Consider the following 22081-nt stretch of genomic DNA (forward strand, 5'->3'; position numbering starts at 1 on the left):
ATGATGGATAAGCTAGCTGAGCTCAGGGGGAAGGACAGGCTACTCCTTGGGGATTGCCAAGGCTGAAATTGTTCCTGTAGAGGCTTGGAGATATCTTGAGCTCACGTTCTCTTAACTGCTCAGCACCTTACCTTCCCCTTTCCCACTACTGTCTTTCTCTATCTAGTCTAGGGGCCTAGAAAGTTCTTTCAGGTGTGTGTCTGACCTTTTTGGGTCTCATTCTTAGACTGCATGCTTTGTATTTCAGTTTTGTTTTGTTTTTTCCTAGTTCTCTGGTGGCTGACCTGTGCCCAGCCATTTGGGTCAGGGGCATGGTCAATGTGGGTGGAATGGGACCAAACTGATGAAAGAGAAGTTGAATAAAGGAAGTCTGAGTGGGATAAGGGGGGTGCAAGAGGGAGAGAGAGAGAGAGAGAGAACACAAGATTAATATTTCTTTGCCATATCAGCCAGCTCCAGTCCTAGATACAAGTAAAATCAGGAACTTAATTCAGTATGTACTACAAAATTACTCCCATGAGGTAAAAGGGTTAATGCAACTTATGAAGAATGCTGAGAATTGATTGAATGAGGATGGTATCAATAACTCGCTACTTGTAATGGTTCTCCAAAATGTCAAGTAAACCCATTATCTTCCTTACCGACTGCCTCATCTATAGTTGGTTGATCTCATTAGCCCTTTGCCCTCATTAAAATGGGTGTATTCTCTAACCAGTCACCACTGTGTAATATTGTCTAAAGCAGTGCGAATGACACTTTCTGTGGTGATGGAAATATTCTAAATCTACATTGTCCACCATCATAGCCACCAGCTACATGAGGCTAGTGAACATTTGAAATATGGTTAGCATAGCTGAGGAACTGAATTTTTCATTTTATTTAATTTTATCAATTTAAATTTAAATAGCCCTGTGACTAAATGGCTCCTCTACTAGACGATGCAAGTCCACAATTTACCTGCGTGTTCTGGTAAAATGGGAAAGGACTTCGAACTGCCCCAGCTACTGAGGGAATTGGCATTCCATATAATACAGAATGGGTGCTCCGTAAACCCTCACTGAAATACCCAAATTGTTACCCTTGAATGGAGTGGAGGGGCTTGGATTTTACATAACAGCAGTTACGGGGGTTGGGACAGATGAAATTTCTCTTGCCAAGTCTCTCCATCTCCTCGGGTGAAACTTGGGATGTCCCTTCTAGAACCAAGGATTTGTTCTTGGGGGGCAGTTCCATTGTGTAGTAAGGTGCTAGACGTAGTTACCAGGTAAGGGAAAGATATATTTCAAGTGAATCAGGAGAATAATTTGTTGCTAAAAGGTAGGAGAACCTAGAGGTTCTTAGTGATGAACCATCACTTCCCAAAGTGTAGACAGAATTTATGTATAAGAACCAGGCTGGATCTCATAGTCTGGCTTAGACAATTCTCCCCCTCCCCCGAACATCCCTGACACCACGAAACTGCATCTACCCCTCATTAGATGATGAACTCTTTTGGACAAATACTGCCCAATGTTGTATTTTGCTGTAGTACCGAACACCTTCATTGAGGCCTTCCTTTCTCTCACCACTGCATTCCATCTATCCTGCTGGGCTTAACTCTCAGATGCTATCAAATCTATCTTTCTTTTCTCTCCTGGTTTCTGTTGCTTTCGTCAGAGCCACAGCAGCTTCTTCTGGGACCATTGCTGTGGGCTCCTTCCTGCTACTCTCGCACTCCTCTAATCAGGATTGTGGTGCACAGTTGGGTAGTTTGTATACTGAACAAACATCCTGCATTCCTTTGTTTATCTGGAGAGAATACCTTCGTGATGTGCACGCAGGTGCCATATAATCCTGGTAGTATAGACCTACTATCTAAGACAGTAGCCACTATCTACATGTGGCTACTTACATTTTAATTAATGGAAATAAGTAAAATTTAAAGTTGAATTCCATAATCATACTAGTCACATTGCGAGGGCTCAGTAGCCACATATAGCTAGTGGCTACTGTATTGAGCAGTGCAGAAAAAGAAAATTTCCACTATTGCTGCCAGTTTTGTTGGACAGCACTGGATGGACTCCACTTCTAAACCTATCTCTATACAATTTGCTAGGGTGAATGATTTTAATACAAATCTAATATGTCCCTCTCTTGCTTAAATGCCTTCAATGATTTCTACTTCCATCAGTAGAGATCAGTTAGTAGGTGGTGAATCAATTTTGTGGGTCACAACCAGCGTAAGAACAAAACCAAGCTTATAAGGCCCTCTCTGATCTAAACCCTAGCTAACCCCTAACTCTCAACACTGTTTTTTGCTAGGTTCCACTAATTTAGAACTGTTGGTGGATTCACCTGAGACAGATCTTCTTTCTTTCTTCCTCCTTTACTGCCTTCCTTCCCTCCCTCTCTTTTTCCCTTCCTTCCTCCTCCTTCCTTCTTCCTTTCTTTCCTCCCACCATTCCTCCTTTCTTCCCCCTTTCCTTTCCTCCGCCCTCCCCCCGCCCCCCGTTTCTTTCTTTTCCTTCCTTCATTCCTTCCTCCTCCTCTCTCGCTTGCTCTTTTTTTCTTTTTTTCTTCTCTCTCTCTCTGGTCAAGCTGAACCCTCTCTTAAGAGTTCTGGTTCTGCCTTCTCTTTGCTTGGACTCATCCCATAAGTCTCAGCTTGAGAAACGGATACTCCAGGAATCCTGCTCTGAACGCTGCAGAACGGGATGGATGCCCTTCTCTGACCTTTCATTACGAGCCGCAGACTTGCGTTAACAGGGTTGTGATACCATAATGATTTATTTAAGTGTTCGTTTCCGGCACTATACTAAGTTCTTTCAGCGCAAGAACTATGTTTCTCATCTTTGCATCTCAAAGGAGAAGCACGGCGCCTGAAACATACTAGGCACTCATTCAATAAATGTTTGTTCAAATAATAAAGGAGGGAAGGAAAATCAGTCAGCTGCGCGGACAATGTAAGTGCACCGCAGGCTTTGGCCATCAGAGGGCGCAGGCGCACCTTGGCTGGTGCGCAGGCGCTCAGGGAGGGCGGGCGCCGTGGCGGCTGCAGCGGCGGCGGCGGCGGCGGTCGTGGCTGCGGCCGGGGGAAGTGAATGGTTTTACCCAGAGGGCCCTGCGCCGCCTTTCTCCGCTGGCACCGGCGCTGCTCCCTGCTCCTCCTTCCCGGCCATGGCGTTCACGTTCGCGGCCTTCTGCTATATGCTGGCGCTGCTGCTCACCGCCGCGCTCATCTTCTTCGCCATCTGGCACGTGAGTAGCCGGGGCCGGGGGAAGAAGGGCGAGGAGGCGGCGCAGCCTCTCCTCGCCCCGGGTCGGCGGTCCGGGCGGCGACGGCCCGCGGAGGTGCGCGCGCGGGGCGACGGGGCCGAAGCGAGGCAGGCCGCGCGGTGAGGGCTCTACGAGCACTCCGTCTGCGAGCCGGGGGCTGCAGGTCCGGGGGGTGCGGGTCCAGGCTGCGGTGGCCCGATGGATGCGCCCGCTGTGTCTCCTCGCAGGCCGCGCGCGCCGCTACTCCTCCGTGGATGGGTGGGGCGGCCGCGGTCCTGCGGGGGCCCCTGCGGGACAGCGCTTCGCCCGCGCGGACCTTACCGGCCCCGGGCGCGGAATCCCCGCATCCCCGGGGAGGATGTCAGGGGCGCGCGGAGGCACGCTGCGTGCTTAGCGGGAATGAAGTTTGCCGGTGACTGTTATTTAATCACATTGTCTTTCTTTCCCGGTTTCCGCCGGAGTGTGGCCCAGATGAGATCGGATAGCCTACTTTAGATGAATTTCCAACTCTGTTTTCAGCACTTGTTGGGCGCTCTTCGAGGAGAACGCCCTTTTTTCCGGATTCTGTTCCCTTGTGAACTTTGATGCAGATTGGATTCATCACTTTGGTGACTGCGTCTCCGAACTTTTCCCCTAAATCATACTTTGACCGCCAGAGTTTCTCGAGAGACGCTCTTCCTAGCCGCCCGTCTTCAGGGTAGCTGGGTTCAGTAGAGGTAGTTTTAATTTGATTTCGAAAATGCTCACAAATCTTAAACTTCTCCAGGGCAGTTTTTTGTTTTCTCTTTTCTTTCTTTTTACTCACATCTCGCTGCAGGATAGAAGCACATCCTTACTGGTTTTTGTAAGGAACAAGGAAGTTCCTCGTGACAGTTCTACAACAGATTTTAAAGGATTCTTGTTTCTCTAGCACAAAATTAGAAGTAGCCTTCTGGAAGTCAGCATTCATTAAAAATGTATCTTATATTTGCTTCGCCCTCCTTATATTCTTTTAGTGGCTTCTGGAATATTAATTAGTCTTTTGAATGACTTTTTTTTTTTTTTTAAGATTTTATTTATCTATTTGACAGACAGAGATCACAAGTAGGCAGAGAGGCAGGCAGTGGGGGTGGGAAACCAACTCCGCACTGAGCAGAGAGCCCGACGATGCTGGGCTCGCTCCCAGGACCCTGAGATCATGACCTGAATCCAAGGCAGAGGCTTAACCCACGGGGCCACCAGGGGCGCCAGTCTTTTGATTGTACATGTTCTTTCATGAACATTTTAAGTCAGGTTTCATCATGCCAATAACAAGGATTTCTTAGCGAACATAGCCTGGCGGAATGATTTAAATGGCAGCCGTGTCTTGTGTTAAAAAAAAAAAATTCAAATGTAGAATGATAACCATAAATTATTCTCTTTTGATAAAGAGTGTGATTGTGTTTGTAATTATTTTAGAACCCAACTGCATTATAGTGGGGAATGCTTAGGTAGGCTGTTCAGTAACTGCTCCCTCAAAACTCTTGTCAGTAGGAACCAATAAATTAAGAGCAGTTTAGGCTCTTTGGTGGAAGAACAATAAATAAAGATAATTTGGAATGCAAACTAGCTCCACTTTAGTAAGCCTGTGGTGGAAGTGAAATGTGTGGCTCCCTTCCATTTGTAGATGTGAATTTAAGTCAGTTCCTGCTTGATGGGTACTCTTGGTGTTTTTGAGACATGAGGATTCTAAGCAAGAAAGCTGTGGATGGCTTTGTTTACATTTTGAACCTGTTTGTTTGGCTTAAGGAAAATCTGAACTGCAAAAAAAAAAAAAAAGGGTTATTTGGGGCACCTGGGTGGCTCAGTCAGTTAAGCATCTGCCCTTGGTTCAGGTCATGATCCCAGGGTCTTGGGATCAAGCCCTATGTGGAGGTCCCTGCTCAGCGGGGAGTCTGCTCCTCCCTCTGCCCCTCATCCCGATTATTCTCTCTCCCTCCCCTTCCCTCCTGCTCAAATAAATAAAATCTTAAAAAAATAATAAAAAATAAAATTTAAAAATGGGTAACTTAGTTTCAGTGTTGAAATGAGAATGTTTCTGATAATTTTAAGTCCTATTATAGAATTTTTAAAAATTCATTTATACTCCACAGATTAATTGAGAGCTTTTATCCTTAGGGATTTCTTCATAGTTCAGATGATTATGCATCCTTTGGGAACAGATTGAAAACTTTTAAGTATATAATTTTGATTTTTCTATTAACTATATAACCTTCAGTTAATTTTTTTAGGTAGTTTAAGTATCAGAAAACTCATTTTGGAAATTTCAAATAGAAATTCAAAGAATCCTGTTTACATTAATCATTGTATGGAGGATTTTTTTTGTGCTAATGGTTACATCTGTCAGTTTACTCCTAGTTCATGTGATTGATACTCTGTGGAGAGTAGATGTAAGAGCTTAGGTTTGTTTGAACAGAAGTCATTCCTTAAAGACATGCATCAAATTTGAAGGTATTCTGAACAGCATAGTTTGTTATCTTTAGGTGTATATCTGTTCTGCCTTAACACTTCTGTGAGACTTTTGTGAATATCTTTGTCCAGACGTACAGTCACTAAAGATAAAGAAAACCACTAGGTTAATCTTTATAGAAGAGTTGAAAACTCCAGCTTATAGTACTCAAACAGAAGCTCATACAGTAACATACCTGTTAAAAAATCCCTTGAGGTCACCTGAAGAAAATGTCCAGTCAAAAGAGTTAGTTTTAAAACACAAGATTATATTCTGTTATTAAATTGGATTTTATTATAGGCAAGTAATTTTATTTGTGATGAGAGTCCTTACTTTGAACTTTATTACTAAGATGCATTAGGGATATATCACACAGCAAATGTCATGTATTTGGTTAATAATATCCATAAGTAATCAGAAATTAGTATCTTCTAGTTATACATTTATTTATTTTTTCTTTTTTAAAGATTTTATTTATTTATCTGACAGCAGAGATCACAAGTAGGCAGAGAGGCAGGCAGACAGAGAGAAAGGAGGAAGCAGGCTCTCTGCAGAGCAGAGAGCCTGATGTGGGGCTCGACCCCAGGATCCTGGCATCGTGACCGGAGCCGAAGGCAGAGGCTTTAACCCACTCAGCCACCCAGGCGCCCCTACATTTATATTTTTAACATTTATAACATTTATACATGTTAGGTTTCATTAACAAAGGCAAATGCCTTTTGGTAAGTTCTGTATTCTTTTAAAGCTAGGCCCTCCCTCCACCCCCCTACCCCCCCTAACCCCGACTGGGCTCTGTCCCTTTCCTTCAATAGATATTGATTGAACATTTAAGTATGTGCCAGGGCTAGGGACATAGCAGCCAGCACAGCAAAATTGTCATGGAGTTTACATCTTGATGTCTAATTATGTTTTTCTATTCCTATTTTAGTTAGAATTTTTATTTGGTCAGGTTGGTTCATTTTGTAAAATTCTAGAAATTAAAAAATAACAACCATCTTTTTATGAAGTGAAGAACTTTAACAGGGAAATAGTATAAAGCATAGTAAAAGCTAGGAATATGGGACTCCATTGATTACTGGTAATATTGAGTAACACAGCCTCACACACGAAGATACTATTCCTAATTCACAAGTGGAAAGGCAGACTGAGTTCTCTATCTCCTGGATGACCAGTGACAGCAACTAAAATAATTCTCCTATAAACTTGGTGCCTGTAGCTTCTTATTTTGACATCTGACCAAGTACCACAAAGTGGTGTGTTGCTCTTATTTTGATTTTTAATACATTTTGACTTTGAAGTTGTGCATTAAGTGACCCTGTTTTGCAGCCAGATTTCTCCAGAGTATAGACAGAAACAATCTTTTCATATTTTTCATAAGTGGATGAGATCTCTCTCCCGTTACCACATTTATAACTGTTTGACTCCTCTTATTGTGAGAAGTTGGTCTTACCTGGGTTACCCTTCTTCAGTCTTTAGTTTGGTGACCTCGGGAAATCACCCTCAAGTGTAGGAGATGTGCATAGGACCCAGAAGGAGGTTAGATTGATGACTTTCATCATGGCCTTGAAAGGGGCAGCTCTTGCTTCTATGATGCCATTAGGTGCATTAGAACAAGATGCCTCTTGGGGCAGAAGAATTAGAAAATCCTCCTGCCCCGCAGACATAGCTCCTCCATGCAGAGCCTGATGTAGAGCTGATGCCAGGGTGCTTGGCATGGAGCACGGGCTGGCTTTGAGCTTCCATCCTGGCCTTCTGTCCCATGCAGAAATTGCGCTACTCTGTGTGGCAGTCCAGGCCTGGTATTCCTCTATTCTGAGGCCATTTCTTGTTATTCCCTATTGAAGCAGGACTTTGAAATGTATGTATTTGGGCTCAGTGGGAACAAACTGGAGCATGTGAGTCCATCTCTAGTGTCCCACTGAGCTCTGATGTAGGTGGGACATGCACAAATGATTAAAAATACTTCACCCCGGGGGCTGCTGGGTGGCTTGGGGGTTAAAGCCTGTGCCTTGGGCTCAGGTTGTGATATGGGGTCCTGGGATGAGCCCCGTGTGGGGCTCTCTGCTCAGCAGGGAGCCTGCTTCCTCCTCTCTTCTCTCTGCCTGCCTCTCTGCCTACTTGTGATCTCTGTCAAATAAATAAATAAAATCTTTAAAAAAAAAAAAAACTTCACCCTGAGGGACACACAAGACACACAAACCTGTGCACAGATACTCCACTGGCAGAAATGCCATATTGGTAGTATCGTAAAGCCCTGTGCTCTGGGGCTGTTAGACATGTATGCAATTATTTCCGCCCCAGGGAGTCAGGGAAACCTGCAGAGTAGAGCTGTTGTAGGAATAGGGTTTTTAGATGACAATTTTTTTTTTTTAAGATTTTACTTATTTATTTGACAGAGATCACAAGTAGGCAGAGAGGCAGGCAGAGAGAGAGGAGGAAGCAGGCTCCCTGCGGAGCAGAGAGCCCAGGACCCTAAGATAATGACCTGAGCCGAAGGCAGAGGCTTTAACCCACTGAGCCAACCAGGCCCCCCTAAGATGATGATTTTTGATAGATAGAAAAGATTATTTTAAGAAGAGAAAATAATTTGAATAGAGGCATTGAAAAATTGAAAAGTGAAGATATTTATCACAGTGATACCAGATCATTTAAATGATATTAGTTATTTATTAGGACATAGTGAATTTACTATAAATTGGTACATGTAGTATTGGTATACTTTTGCTTTTGTTTTATTAACTTTATTCAATTATCATTTGATGATGAGGCAGGTTTGTTGCTGCTTTTTATTAAAGGTCCTAACTAACTTTAATTTTATTTTAGATTATAGCTTTTGATGAACTGAAGACTGATTACAAGAATCCTATAGACCAGTGTAATACCCTGAATCCTGTAAGTTATAATATAGGATTTTTCTTTAGATTTTTTTAACTGCTTTTGCTCTTAATATAATTTGAAAATGGCCAATATACTCAGTGGCATGACATATTTGTTCTTTTTGAAGTAGGCAGGATTTACAAAAATACTCTTTCTCCTGCTTGACTGTTCTAATATTAATCTGCCAGTGATCTTGTCAGCTGTCATACTAACATTCTTCCAATCTGCTTTTTACATTGTCGGCCAAAGACAGTTGAAAAGGTCAAAAAGATTAAAAGAGTCAAAATTGCATTAAAGGTGTGTACTGCTTTTTAGTTTAATGTTTTAATGCTACATTCATTTCATGGGGAGGGTTAGGGCATTTGTATTGTAAAATGTTCTGTTTGGTGTGCTTGTTCATATGCCTGTTGAGGTTTATGATTTCGTGAAATTCCGCATTTTATGCAAATGTTTGCTTGCTGGCCCAGTCAAGTAGGGAAAGCTGTTAAATGCTTATGCATTTTTTTAAAAATGTTATAGCCATAGGCACTTTTATATTAAATTATTTGGTGCAGTGTTTGAAAGTTGGTTAACAGAAAATGACTTTAATAGATGGTAGGATGGTTTTTCTGTTGTGACTTATTGGGAGATAGTCCCAAAGTGGAGTCTTAGTACCATGTCTGCTTTTATCTTTCGTTATGTCTATTCTGGAATTAATTATTCACTCTTTCAGCTGATGTTTATTTAGAAACTTTTAGGTGGATAGCTCTTTCCTTGGGCTTTGGAATCAGTCGTGCTGATCTTTGGACTCACGCTGCCAGAATTTTGTGGATAACAGTTGGTCTACAAATGTCTACATAGTTATTTCTGATATAGATCCATTCTAAATTTTTAAGCCAGACTTTTCTTACAGAGCTCTGATGGATTTCGTTATAACATGGCTCCATTGTGCTTAGGGATTTATATATATTTTTGGCTTCAATCAGTTTATTCATTTAGGAAGATTCTCCTTTCACCTTTAGGTTTGATTTTGCCTAATTGGTCAGAAGCTGAAAGGTTGTTTGTAAGAAGGCTGTGGGTATGTCTCCAAGAAATGGAATATAATAATTTATCTTAAAAATTACTTACGATGAGAACTTGTGTAGGCTTTAGTTGTGTAAAACTATAAGACACTAGCACACCAAAGGGATCTTATTTAGAAAGGGGTCTTTAAAGTGAGTGTGCTGCTTTATCATTGTTTCCTCTATAAATGGGAGTGATGCGACGGATTTTTAGTTTGTCTCTGGAGAACTGCTACAGTAAGACTTGATGTAGGTACAATTAAAAGTATTAACTTACTAGCTGTGTCTCTGTTCTTATGAAAGAAAATATGTGAAGAATCTGCTTTCTCATTGGAAAGTAATAAGGTTGATTTAAAGTGTCTTAACCTACTGTTAAAACTGATTGTTACCAAGAGATTAAGGAACCAAAATTTCTTTTTTTGACATTTGTTCATTAATAGTATTCTGTCTTCTTTGGCTTCTCATTACTTCAAATAACCAAACGATGATGAGGATGATAAGAGCTGAAATCAGATGAGGGCTTTCCTAGGCAACAGGCGCTGTGCTTTCTTTGAGCTCATGAGCAGCCTAAAGGGTAGGTGTATTGTCATTCTCTTGAATAGGAGGATAGGCTGCGGCTTAGTAGGGTTGAAGCACTATACCAGCATGGTCACACAGCTAGGGTAGACCCAGCATTTGAACCCAGACAGCTGGATTTTTACACTCATGCTTTGGTATTTCCCCAATTTATGGTAAGTTTAAGAGGGACTAATTTAATTTTTACATATGTGTGATGTCTGACTCTCCTTCATGGAAGGAAAGTCTCACTTAAAAAAATACATGTGCTTAGGACCTCCTAATGCTACATAGATTAGAAGGAAGTTTTTGCAACAGCACAAGTTAGTGTTTGGATAGGGTGCCGATAATTGGCTTACTAGCAGCGCATCTGACAGTTTTCCCTATTTAAAATTTGTTTTGACAATTCTGCCAAAGTATGGGGGAAGACAAATATTATTTTTAAAAATGTGAGCCTTAACTAGAGAATATTATGATTTGCATTTAAGTACCATCATTTCAGCCATATTTGCATGAGGAATTTTTTGGGGTACTAGCTTTTGGGTAAACATTGATTCCTAAATGGAGCAATTTTTGTGCCACTTACGGGGAAATTTCACTAAATTTCACTAAATTAATTTCATTAAAGAATGATTGGAGTGGACTGGTTTTTATAAGAGATGCATTATAAAAATTTCTGGATGTTTTTGAGGAGAAAGGAGTGTGGCATGTGTTTCATATTAGAACTGGAAGAGTTGCAGATTATCCGTATTCTCACTCTTATTAAAGTATATTGTTGAAGAGCCATAGGTATTGTGCATTCAAAATAATTTTCTCCCCATATCTCAGTCCGGAAGTGTAGGATGAAAACTTGAATGATAATTTGTATTGTTAGCTATCACTTGGCTTTAGAGAGCTGAGATAGACTTATTATATTATAAAGAAAACTCCTGTAATTTAAACTAGCATTATAAACAGCTCTAGTGGAGCTCCTAATACAATATTTATTTTTCTTGGTTTGTTCTGGTTGTAGTCCTTGTGTTTCAAAGATTTCCTGTGGACATTTTCTTGTTTTCTTGCAGATGTTTGATTTTGATCTTAATTAAATGGTGGCTTAATGGTTCGTATTATTTACAAGTTTATATATATATGCGGAGTTTATCTTTTGTTATTATATTGCTTAAATTTGTAGAAGATACCTGGTTAGTAATATAGATTAGTTGGTTTTATTGGAATTTCATTTAAAATATTATTCATTAAAAAACTTTGCTTTACAGCTTTGAAATGGAAAAAGTGACTTGGGAGTATTATAAAGTGGTCTTGAATATGTAGTACAATTGTAATTATTTATACAGCAAAGCTTTCCTCTCAGGAATGATCTGATGATGTTGAGGATTCATATAATTTTACTTTGGTATGATACAGTCATTTGAGAAGCTGGCTCTGTTTCTGTGACTTGCAGGAAGTTGTTTAGCTTAAACTTGCAATGTAAAGTTTGGAACTTTGATTTAACAGAGTCATTAGGCTGAATGAAGTCTTCAGGATGAAAAAGATTTATTAAAAATAAAGCATGAATTCTTGGTCATATTATAAAAAGCATTTTGCTTGAATTAATTTTTCTCATTTAGTACCACTTACAATAAAAAGAATCATTTTGTTTTTGAGTTCTGAGTGTCTCCTGGTATGCTGTGTCTATAGAAGTTCACTGGAAAGCAGGTTTAAAGAAACAGGAAGCCATGTCAGAATTGGAGCCCAGGAACCGGGAAAATTTCAATTTTATGGTTCAGAACTGTCTTTTCCCTCCTACATTGCAGAATGCACATTGTTTGCATCTGTGTATATTAGTATTCTTCCCCCCCCCCCGACTGTGCTGAGATTATTGGCTTTTGGCTTTCCATTGAAAAATTACTTTTGTGATAATGTGATGTGGTTTGCTAAATATTGTTTATGTAGCATTCCTGGTTTCTGTTAAAAGCTTTAAAACACGAATGTGTAAAATATTCTAAAAGGGAGTTTTGTTTTGTGGGTTTTTTTAATATCATGTTGCATGTGACCAGATAGCTCCTTTTTGTATTTTTATCATTACTGAATGGTGGAAAGAAAAAGTATTCCAAGTGATCAGCAAATAACTGAACTGTCTGGGTGGTAACTTTGTGTAATTTAACCTGTTACTGTAAGAATCTAAGAGTTTAAGAGTTTTAAATTTTAATTTAAGAGTTTTAAATTTTAGGTTCTATTTATTCTTTTAGGGCAAGCTATATCATCTGGATAGTTTGCTTGTAATTCTGCTTTTGGTAAAAAGTTAAATATGGAAACAGACCTCAGTACCATCTTTCAGGCCTGATTCTTAGAAAACAGTGAATTTTTTTCATTATGGAATCTTGGTTGCCACCTGCTTTCAAATTAGCATTTGACATACTGCCAAGGCATTTTGATAACTGGCTTGTATTTTTCTTCCAGCTTGTACTTCCAGAGTACCTCATCCACGCTTTCTTCTGTGTCATGTTTCTTTGTGCAGCAGAGTGGCTTACGCTGGGTCTCAATATGCCCCTCTTGGCATATCATATTTGGAGGTAATATTTAAATATATTTCTAATACTTTACCTAATTATATTTTAATTATACTATGGTTGGTACAGTTATCTTGCATGCTTGTCACCTAAATGAAAACTGAAAATTGGTTGGCATTTATTTTAAAAATCTAGCAGATGAACAAATCGCTGTTTCAATACCTTTTATGGTGCTTACTTTGTTACCCTTTAAAGGAGTTTTTCAAAAAGTGAGTTTTAATTTACATACAATGGTGTACATAAGTCTGAAGCCCTATCCCTGTCAGTTACCCCTGTACCTCCCCGGGACAGCAGTGACCTCTGTCAACTTGTATAAGTTTTGCCCATCTTTGAACTTCACATAATTCAAAATGTATAGGGTGTCTAACTTCTTTCTAAAGAAGTTATAAATATTTTATAAATATTTATAAATAGTTTATAAATATTTTAAATTTGGTTGTTTATAAAATATATTCATAATTACTGAATAATTACTGAAAGTTATGTCTGATCTATATAATAGAGTTAGAGGTTTTCTTTTTTTTTTTAAAGATTTTATTTATTTATTTGACAGACAGAGATCACAAGTAGGCAGAGAGGCAGGCAGAGAGAGAGGAGGAAGCAGGATCTCCGTGGAGCAGAGAACCTGATGCGGGGCTCGATCCCAGGACTCTGGGATCATGACTTGAGCCAAAGGCAGAGGCTTTAACCCAGTGAGCCACCCAGGTGCCCCTAGAGGGTTTGTTTTTTTTTTTTTTTTTTTAAATAGGAATATTAAAAATCTCATTGCTTTTGGGAAATATACTTAAGAAGTGTTTAGGTGTAAAGTGGTATCACATCTGTAACTGATGGTATCACATCTGTTTGGTAAAAAAATGTGTGCATATTTGGAGCTAAGACTAAAAAGAGAAGGGTAAAGCTGTGTGATTAATGTGAGCATTTGAAATATTTTGGTGTTCTTGCACCTTTTCTGTAAGCCTAAAATTATGTTAAAAAGTTATTAAAAGGAAGAAAAATCTCACTTCATTTTTACAGTTATTTTTCTTTTTCTTGTGTTTATAAAATTGTTGGGGAGACCAGATAGGACTTGTTTAACTGTCCTGATTTCTTATAGGGGCTCTTGTTTTAAAATTAAGATGATAAGAGGAAAGAACTCCACCCTAGAACTAAAGTTACTCTTCCCTATGTGGACCACCTCTCATTGCAACAAATGTTACTGGAGAAGAAAACCCCTCCTTCCCATCTTAAAGGTTGACTTCCTGTTTGGAGCGGCTAATTGACTGTGTTTATTACAGGTATATGAGTAGACCAGTGATGAGTGGACCGGGACTCTATGACCCTACAACCATCATGAATGCAGACATTTTAGCGTATTGTCAGAAAGAAGGCTGGTGCAAATTAGCTTTTTATCTTCTAGCATTTTTTTACTACCTATACGGGTAAGTTTAAAAAGAAAATGAATATATGATTTCCTTTTGCTTCCAAAAAAGTCTGTAGGTATTATGGTCTTAACACCTTAAAATCCACTTAAAGAAGAACTCAGTGTCTTGCATGGTGGAGACTGGTAATGGTGCAGTGCACGCCCCAAACGCACGCACACTGACTATGATTATAAACTGGTACTTGTCAGGGCAGCCAGCTGGTGTGCAATCAGAGGCAAAAAGTTTGGGCAGGGGAGCTGCTTCCTAAATTTTCGGACATAGTCCGTCAGTGAAGGATAATCCTCATTCTCCTGGCAAAGTGATGGCCTTGAGAGGATTGCAAAAAAGTGTGTTTGCAAAAAAATGTTTGCTTGGCTTCACTGTCTATTTTGAGATGATGTTTGATTTTTTTGTCATTCTTTACAAACTGTATGCTCTACCCTTTATTTTCTGGCTTGCTTGACCTGAATGTGCTGAATGAAAAATGGATCCTGTCCTATATGATGTTGTAGTTATTGATTCTTCTTCCTTTATTCCATGATGGACTCATATTATTCCTCCAGTTCAGGGTTTCTCAACCTCAGCACTATTGACATTTTGGGCTGGATAAATCTTTGTTGTGGGGGCTCTCGTGGGCACTGCGGGATGTCGAGCAGCGTCCCTGGTCTCTACCCACTAGATGCCAGCAGTACCTCCTTTGGTCACCAAGACCAAATCTGTATCTAGATGGTGCCAGATGGGGCAAAAACCAGCCCTGGTTGAGAACCACCACCCTAGATGTCCTGTAGATTCTCATTAAAACGAGAAAAGTCCACAAGTGTGGAATTAGATTTCTTTAAGCCACATAAATATACTTTCTCAGTTTATTAACATATATTCAACCAGAGGACATTCCACCTGATTCTTTTCTTTCTTTCTTTTTTTTAAGTTTTTATTTATTTATTTGACAGAGAGATAGAGACAGTGCACAAGTAGGCAGAGTGGCAGGCAGAGGGAGAGGGAGCCCGATGAAGGGCTCGATCCCTCATGACCCGAGCCAAAGGCAGACGCTTAACCGACTGAGCCACCCAGCGCCCCTTTTTTTTTTTCAAAAAGCACTTTCTGTGTGTCAGGCACTGTGCAGGTAGCTACACATATACACAGCTGCTGTCTCCAGTTACCGAACAGACTTGAGCCACCCAGGCGCCCCTTGATTTTCAAACTATGAAGAAAATTGGCTGTGTAAGATGGAATTGTAATCATTCAGCATCTTCCTATTCCCCTCTCCTTTTTGTTACTTGAAAGCTTGCTAAGTATTAGATGGTAGGTTTATATTCTTATTTCTTTTTATTTCATATAAGTTTCCATTATGGAAAACAATGAAGTACGAGACTGAAATTTATGAAAAAGTTATGTTTATGCTTTTAGAGGTTATAATTGTGAAAGTGAGTAGCCTTTAGTGCATTTGCAGATGCTCATTTATGAAACAAAAATATTAAGTTCTGAAAAGTGAAATGCCAGGTGTCATTTTCATTTCCTGTTAATGTTCATTTTTTCAGTTTCTTTAACAAATGCCTAGAACAGTGCTGGTATATAGCAGGCACTTCAGATGTGTGTGTTGAGGGGTGCCTGGGTGGCTCAGCTGGTAAAGTGTCTGACTAGATCAAGAATCAAGGGATTCTTGATCTCGGGGTTATGAGTTCAAGCCCCATGTTGGGCTTCATGCTCGCTGTGGAGCCTACTTAATTTAAAAAAAAAAAAAAAGACATACTTGTTGAAAGGAAGAAATGAATCATTGAATAAATGATAATGTTGGAGATGTACAGTTGAGGGAAAATGTTCACCAGGAGATGGTGGCACTAGGTCATTTCATTTCTGCTTTAAATTGTTAATTGAGTTTACACAACCCTTTGCTTTGTATTTCTACATAGAGATCCGTGCTTTTGAACCATGCCTTTCCTACATCATTCTGGTAAAATTGCCCTGAATTAAATGTTTTTTTTTTATTTTGCTCATTTGTGCACTTTGTCAGCCCCGTTGCTGTTGTCTAGAGCCTTTCTCTAATGGGGAGTTTTCTTAATTGACCATTCCCATCTGTAAAATGGGGATAATAACGGTACCCACCTCCTGGGACTGCTTGGAAGACTCAGTGAGGTCATGTACATAAAAGATCTGGTGGAGGGCCCGGCATGACGTGAGCCCTCCAGAGATGCTCGCTGCTATTGTTAGCTCCGGAGCAGTGTACTGTTTGGATTGCTTCTCTAAGCTCTGGTCCCCTATTAAGCTTTCAGCTGTGCTGTTCTACTTGCTAAAATTGGAAAAGAAATAGGGGACAACCACAGCACATGCACTGAGCCAAGTCCTACCTTAAGCAGAAGTACATCAGTGCAAATTGAGATCATACTGCGAACTACTTGGTTGTTGGTCTTTTCAGTTTCTGTGGTGGCATGATACTGTACACCAGCTTGCTGTGGAAAGCAGACTCAACGTTTTGGTGCTTTTAGTTTTTCTAGTTAGAACGTTTGAATTAATAGGCTTTTTCTTCTTTTCAGCATGATCTATGTTTTGGTGAGCTCTTAGAACAACACACAGAAGAATTGGTCCAGTAAGTGCATGCAAAAAGCCAGCAAATGAAGGGATTCTATCCAGCAAGATCCTGTTTCCAAGAGTAGCCTATGGAATCTGATCAGTTACTTTAAAAAAATGACTCCTTATTTTTTAAATGTTTCCACATTTTTTGCTTGTGGAAAGACTGTTTTCATATGTTATACACGGATAAAGAATTTAAATGGAATTACGTATAAATTAATATAAAATGATTACCTCTGGTATTGACAGGTATGAACTTGCACTCCTTAAGGAACAGCCATAATCCCTTGTATGATTGCATTAATTATTGACTATCCTTAGTCCATTGGAAGCTTTTGTTATATATAGGAACTTGTAGGGCTCATTTTGGTTTATTGAAATGCCGTCTAATTACAAATTAGCTGTAGATATCAGGTGCTTCTGATGAACTGAAAATATATATCCGACTTGTGGGAAACTTCATGGGTTTCCTCATTTATCATGTATGTGATTATATATGGACACATTACAAAATAAGAAGAGTGGGATTTTTTTCCCTTCAACTTGAATATTATCCCTGTATATTGCATGAATGAGAGATTTCCCATATTTCCATCAGAGTAATATACTTGCTTTAATTCTTAAGCATAAGTGAACATGATATAAAAACATATGCTGAATTACTTGTGAAGAATGCATTTAAAGCTATTTTAAATGTGTTTTAATTTGTAAGATATCACTTAATAAGAAATTGGTTATTATACTTACTGTTCTGATCTGGTGGTAAAGGTATTCTTAAGAATTTGCAAGTACTTTAGATTTTCAAAACTGAATGAGAGAGAACATTGTATAACCATCCTGCTGTTCCTTTAGTGCAATACAATAAAACTCTGAAATTAACTTATTTTCAGTGCATTGTTTTAAAGAGTACAAATAGCTATTTCTTACACTTGCTTAATCCATAATAAAGACATATTACTGTCAGTTTTTTTAAAAAAATAGTAGAGTACGATATCGTGTATGTGCGTGTTGCTTTTTTTTTTTTTTTTAATATCATGTCTGCATCTAAAAAGGAGTATTTTTAAATGGCTAAAAGCACATTGCCCTCTGTCACCACTTGACAAGACTATCATTTTTCTTAACCAATTTAAAAAATTATTGTGAGACTTAAAATGTTAAAAAATTTCCCCCCTTTCTGAAACAGCAGGTTTCAAGGAAAAATAACTTGTTATATTTACTTTTTATTACTGCTTGTAAGGCAGGTAAATTATGGCTTGCATGTTTGGGGAAGAATTCTTGGGCTTTATTTGGAATGAGGTAGTTAAGGCAATTGAAAATAGTGTAAGTGGTTCAGAAGTTCTTAAAAGATCAGAGAAAGAAAACCACATAATGCTCATGGGAGTTTGATGGATGAGTCTGTGGAATTCTTATTCTGAGAGCTCTTTGAATTAGACGCTGTTGAATTCTCAGCAGAGAAAATGCCTCCCCACCTTTGGGAGAGTAGATGTTAACATTTGGGATTGCGTGAGAGGGTGAGCGTGCCGAAGAAGAGGATGTAGACTCAGAAGAGTGAGGAGAGCCAGACCGTTTCATAACGAGAGAGGCTTTAAAGACCTTACATTTTATGGTCTGGAGGATATCTGGAGGGATCTGGCTGTTGGGTCAGTTCATGTAGAAAATTATTCATTGATCAGTTGCTAGGCACTGAAGATTCATGCTCAGAGTTTGAGCAGTCATTCAGTTTTTAATCCAGCTAATTATGTCAGCACCCACTCCTCCTTTTTCTTTCTGGTTCACAAATAGTTCTGATCATGAGAGACCTTGCCAAGTCCAGATAGGTTTCTTGGGGCCATTATTTTAGCATTCCTGTCCCAAGTATTTTCACAAGCCCTTGCTGTCTCTTAGCAAGCACTACTTTCTTTTATAAGTTTTAACACATCTCCTTGTAATAACGTATTCCAGAATATTCTCCAAAATTCTGCAAGGTTTACTGGCTGCAATTTGTGGAAGCCACCTTCTCATGCTTCCAAAATTAGATACATAGTCCTTAGCTGATTCCTCAAAGGTGGCTGACTGCCAATTAGATTTACCCATCTCAGAGGTAGGTTGTTGGTTTGTAGGCATGTAAGCGATTAAAAGATTGAGTACCTGGAAGCTCAAAAACAAAACAAAAAAAACTACCCCCTTTGATATTTTAGGAACTTAAATCACTTGCCAGGAGGAAGTAGAAACAAAGTACTTGCATTAGGCATATCCTACTGGCTCTTTTCCTTGTTTGGAATCTGTTTTGTGCCTGCTATTAATCTGGTTGGGGCAGCCCTCATATTCTATTCCTTTAGGTCCAGCTGTGGCATAGTTAGCCTGGGTTCCTAACCCTTCCAGCTTTTACCACCCTGTACCCTGTGTAGTGACAGCTGTTTATGTAGGTAATACCCTGTGTAGTGACAGCTGTTTATGTAGGTAATTTTTTTTTCTTGTTAAAATTGCTTTTGCTCTTATGTGCTTTGGTTTATCTTGAAGAGTTTTCCAGCTTCCAGAAACCATTAGTATACCACACTGTGATTTGTATCTATACTGAGAATTCTTTGTTGTTATGATACTATAGATTCTCCTGAATTAAAAATCTCAAATAATAAATGTAGTCTCTTTAGCAGTTATTCTATGGAGTAATAATAGTATATCAGGAATATGTTCCTTCAGTGCTAAGGAGGTTTAGGGGTAGAAACTTATTAATGATGTTTAATGATTTTCACAGTGCTTAACTGGTATCATCCAGTTGTCCCATGGTTGAGAAAAGTTGGGTTCCAGGTGATGGATGGATTGCTAATTTGTTTGAAGTTTGGTTTATTTTTCATGGAAGGGGGAAGTGATAGGAAATGACCAGACAGTTGCTTTTGACATATGTCAAGTATTAGGAAAGCATATGAGAAGTCTCATGGGTTACACCATGAACAGCCAGACCTAGCAGTCAAGATCAGATCTGGGGATCTGTAACACAGTACGTGGTAGTTTGTGGCATGTGTCTCCTTTAAAGCCTGTTCAGAGGGGCACTTGGGTGGCTCAGTCGGTTAAGTGTCTGCCTTTGGCTCAGCTCATGATCCCAGGGTCCTGGGATCGAGCCCCGCATTGGGCTCCCTGCTCAGCAGAGAGCCTGCTTCTTCCTCTCCTTCTGCCTACTACTCCCCCTGCTTGTGCTCCCTCTTTCTGTCAAATAATTAAATAAAATCTTAAAAAAAAAGTCTGTTCAGTATATTTGGCCTGAGAAGCATTCATGCTGATAGCTCTCATAGAGCTCTTCTCTGCTCTTCAGATCAACATATTTTGAAAATATGTCAGATGAGTGCATGGAGAGGAGATAGACATGTAGATACACTCTGAAAGTAGAGAAATATTTTCCTTGCTACAGCATTTCTCTTTTCTTCCAGTTATAGGTTTATGAACAGTATTCACGGAATATTATTGCAAATAATGACTTCTGTGTATCTCTTACACAGGGTGTGAGCTTTCATTTTAGGTGTGGCTACGTCAGCAGGGTGATGTTGTATCACACTCAAATAATCTGTATTTAAAAGTATTCATGTCGTTTATTATTTATATGTCATTCAACAGGCATAGATGTGCATGTCAGTAATCAGTTGTATGGTGTAATTATAAGTTAGAAGTTTTGACAGCAAAAATACTTTAAACCAACTCTATTTTCAAAGGGAAAAGATAAATATATTGATACTCATCAAGCATTGTTCATAGAAGTACTCATATTTATCCTTTTGGGAAACTACTAATGTTAGTCCCAAATTATTTAAGCTGTTTTGCTGAAACCAGTCTCCGATCTGTGGTCAGAGCAGCATCTACTGAGTCCCTCGTACCAGCGTTATAGCTCAGAAGATGATTCTGAACGAATGCTTTAGTATGATGCCAAGAGAAAAAATGTGGCTCTGTTTCTGGATATGTTGAATAGCTTTCTTAGAACAAATTCCCTTTGATTAAAATGAAGAGTCCCGAATCTAAGTATCTAAAAGGAGTAAACAGCTCTGCTGCTTGTTCTACTTAGTTTTGGGAAACAGTATCAACCGTATAAAGTGACTGATCTGTGGGACTAGAGTGAAGGTTTTATTCTATGTTAATTTTATTAATGCACATCGTGGACATCAAGATGTAGAGAGCATCTTCACAAGGATAAGTTAATTTTACTGTATGATATCTTTTCTAAACCTTTAAATCTCTTTGCTTACCATGTTCACGTAGCCTGAGGAGAATTTTTTAAATAATAGGTCGATGACTAGGTAGACCCTAAAACTACGAGAGAAACATAGAATGTAGTTAGCCATCTGTGCTCCTGGTCTGTTAAAATCTGAGTTAACCTGATTGGTGCTGTACCACTGTCCAAAGAACATGCCCTTAAGTAGTCCTACCTTCTCAGAGCTTGACTTTTGCTTTTGTATATTAAATAAAAACCATTTCAAATGTTTCCTTGTGTAGTTTATGGTTAATGGCTGAGTCTCTGTTACTTCAGTTTCAGTAGCTAACTCTGGCTTGTGTGTAACCAGGACTCTAGGTTGTCTCTCTGCCTTCTCTCCCCCATTGTTTTGAGGGAGGTCTATCCCACAGGTTTGGTAGAGAAAATACTTTTCCAACAGTGTGAAATTACATTTTTTTTTTTTTTTGAATAGTGCCATTCCATGTTTCTCTGTTAATGAAATAATTGATGTTTTCCCTTGACGCCTAGTATTAAAGTTGTTAAGCATTTTAAACATGGAAGACTTAACTAGCATTTGCAGTAAAAACGAGAGAAGGATCCACTTTGAAAGTTCAGTTGATTATTAAAGGATTTGGTTAATCCATGCCAGTAGCTTCCCTTTACTTTCTTAAGTGTTCATGAATAAGCTTTATATTCATATTAAGAGAAAGCAATGTAAGATTCGGTAATGTCAGTTTCAGTACTGTGATTTTTTAAATTGTATTTGGTACTGAAACTGTGAGGGAGTTCTGTTATTGCAGGCTGTACTTATTTAAAAAATGTTTCTGGCTATAACTTTTGGCATATATTATCTTAGATAAGAAACCCCTAGTTTAAATATTCAGATACTGGTAGGCTATGTGGTTCTCCCATCTTCCTTCATATTCTTATAAAATCTCAAATTCCTGAAGTAATGTATATATTAAGTATTAAAACACTGATTTTATATTATGGAACATACTGGTTCTCTGGTCTGAAGATCCCAAACAGCACCAGTAATTGTTTTAAAGTTTTCCCCAGTGAAGTTAAAGTAGTTCATCAGCCAGCAAGAAGAGTGTGAGACAAAAGAGAACTTTTGGCAATTACATGGTTATTCAAAAACAAAGTTTTGACGTGGTGACATTTACTTTATCTTGTGTGGAAGTGCCTGTGAC

General features: G+C 39.1%; 1 protein-coding gene across 1 annotated transcript; it reads left to right on the plus strand.

Moving 5' to 3' along the window:
* The first annotated feature begins 3060 nt into the window (after positions 1 to 3060).
* On the plus strand, positions 3061 to 17594 carry CNIH1 (cornichon family AMPA receptor auxiliary protein 1). The gene is made up of 5 exons (XM_044229922.1): positions 3061 to 3237; positions 8546 to 8614; positions 12634 to 12746; positions 14018 to 14161; positions 16675 to 17594. The coding sequence occupies exons 1-5, from the start codon at positions 3157 to 3159 to the stop codon at positions 16700 to 16702; spliced, it is 435 nt and encodes a 144-aa protein (XP_044085857.1). The 5' UTR covers positions 3061 to 3156; the 3' UTR covers positions 16703 to 17594.
* Positions 17595 to 22081: the final 4487 nt, after the last annotated feature.

Source organism: Neovison vison, chromosome 13 (genome assembly GCF_020171115.1).
Source record: "Neovison vison isolate M4711 chromosome 13, ASM_NN_V1, whole genome shotgun sequence".
NCBI classification, from domain to species: Eukaryota; Metazoa; Chordata; class Mammalia; order Carnivora; family Mustelidae; genus Neogale; species Neogale vison.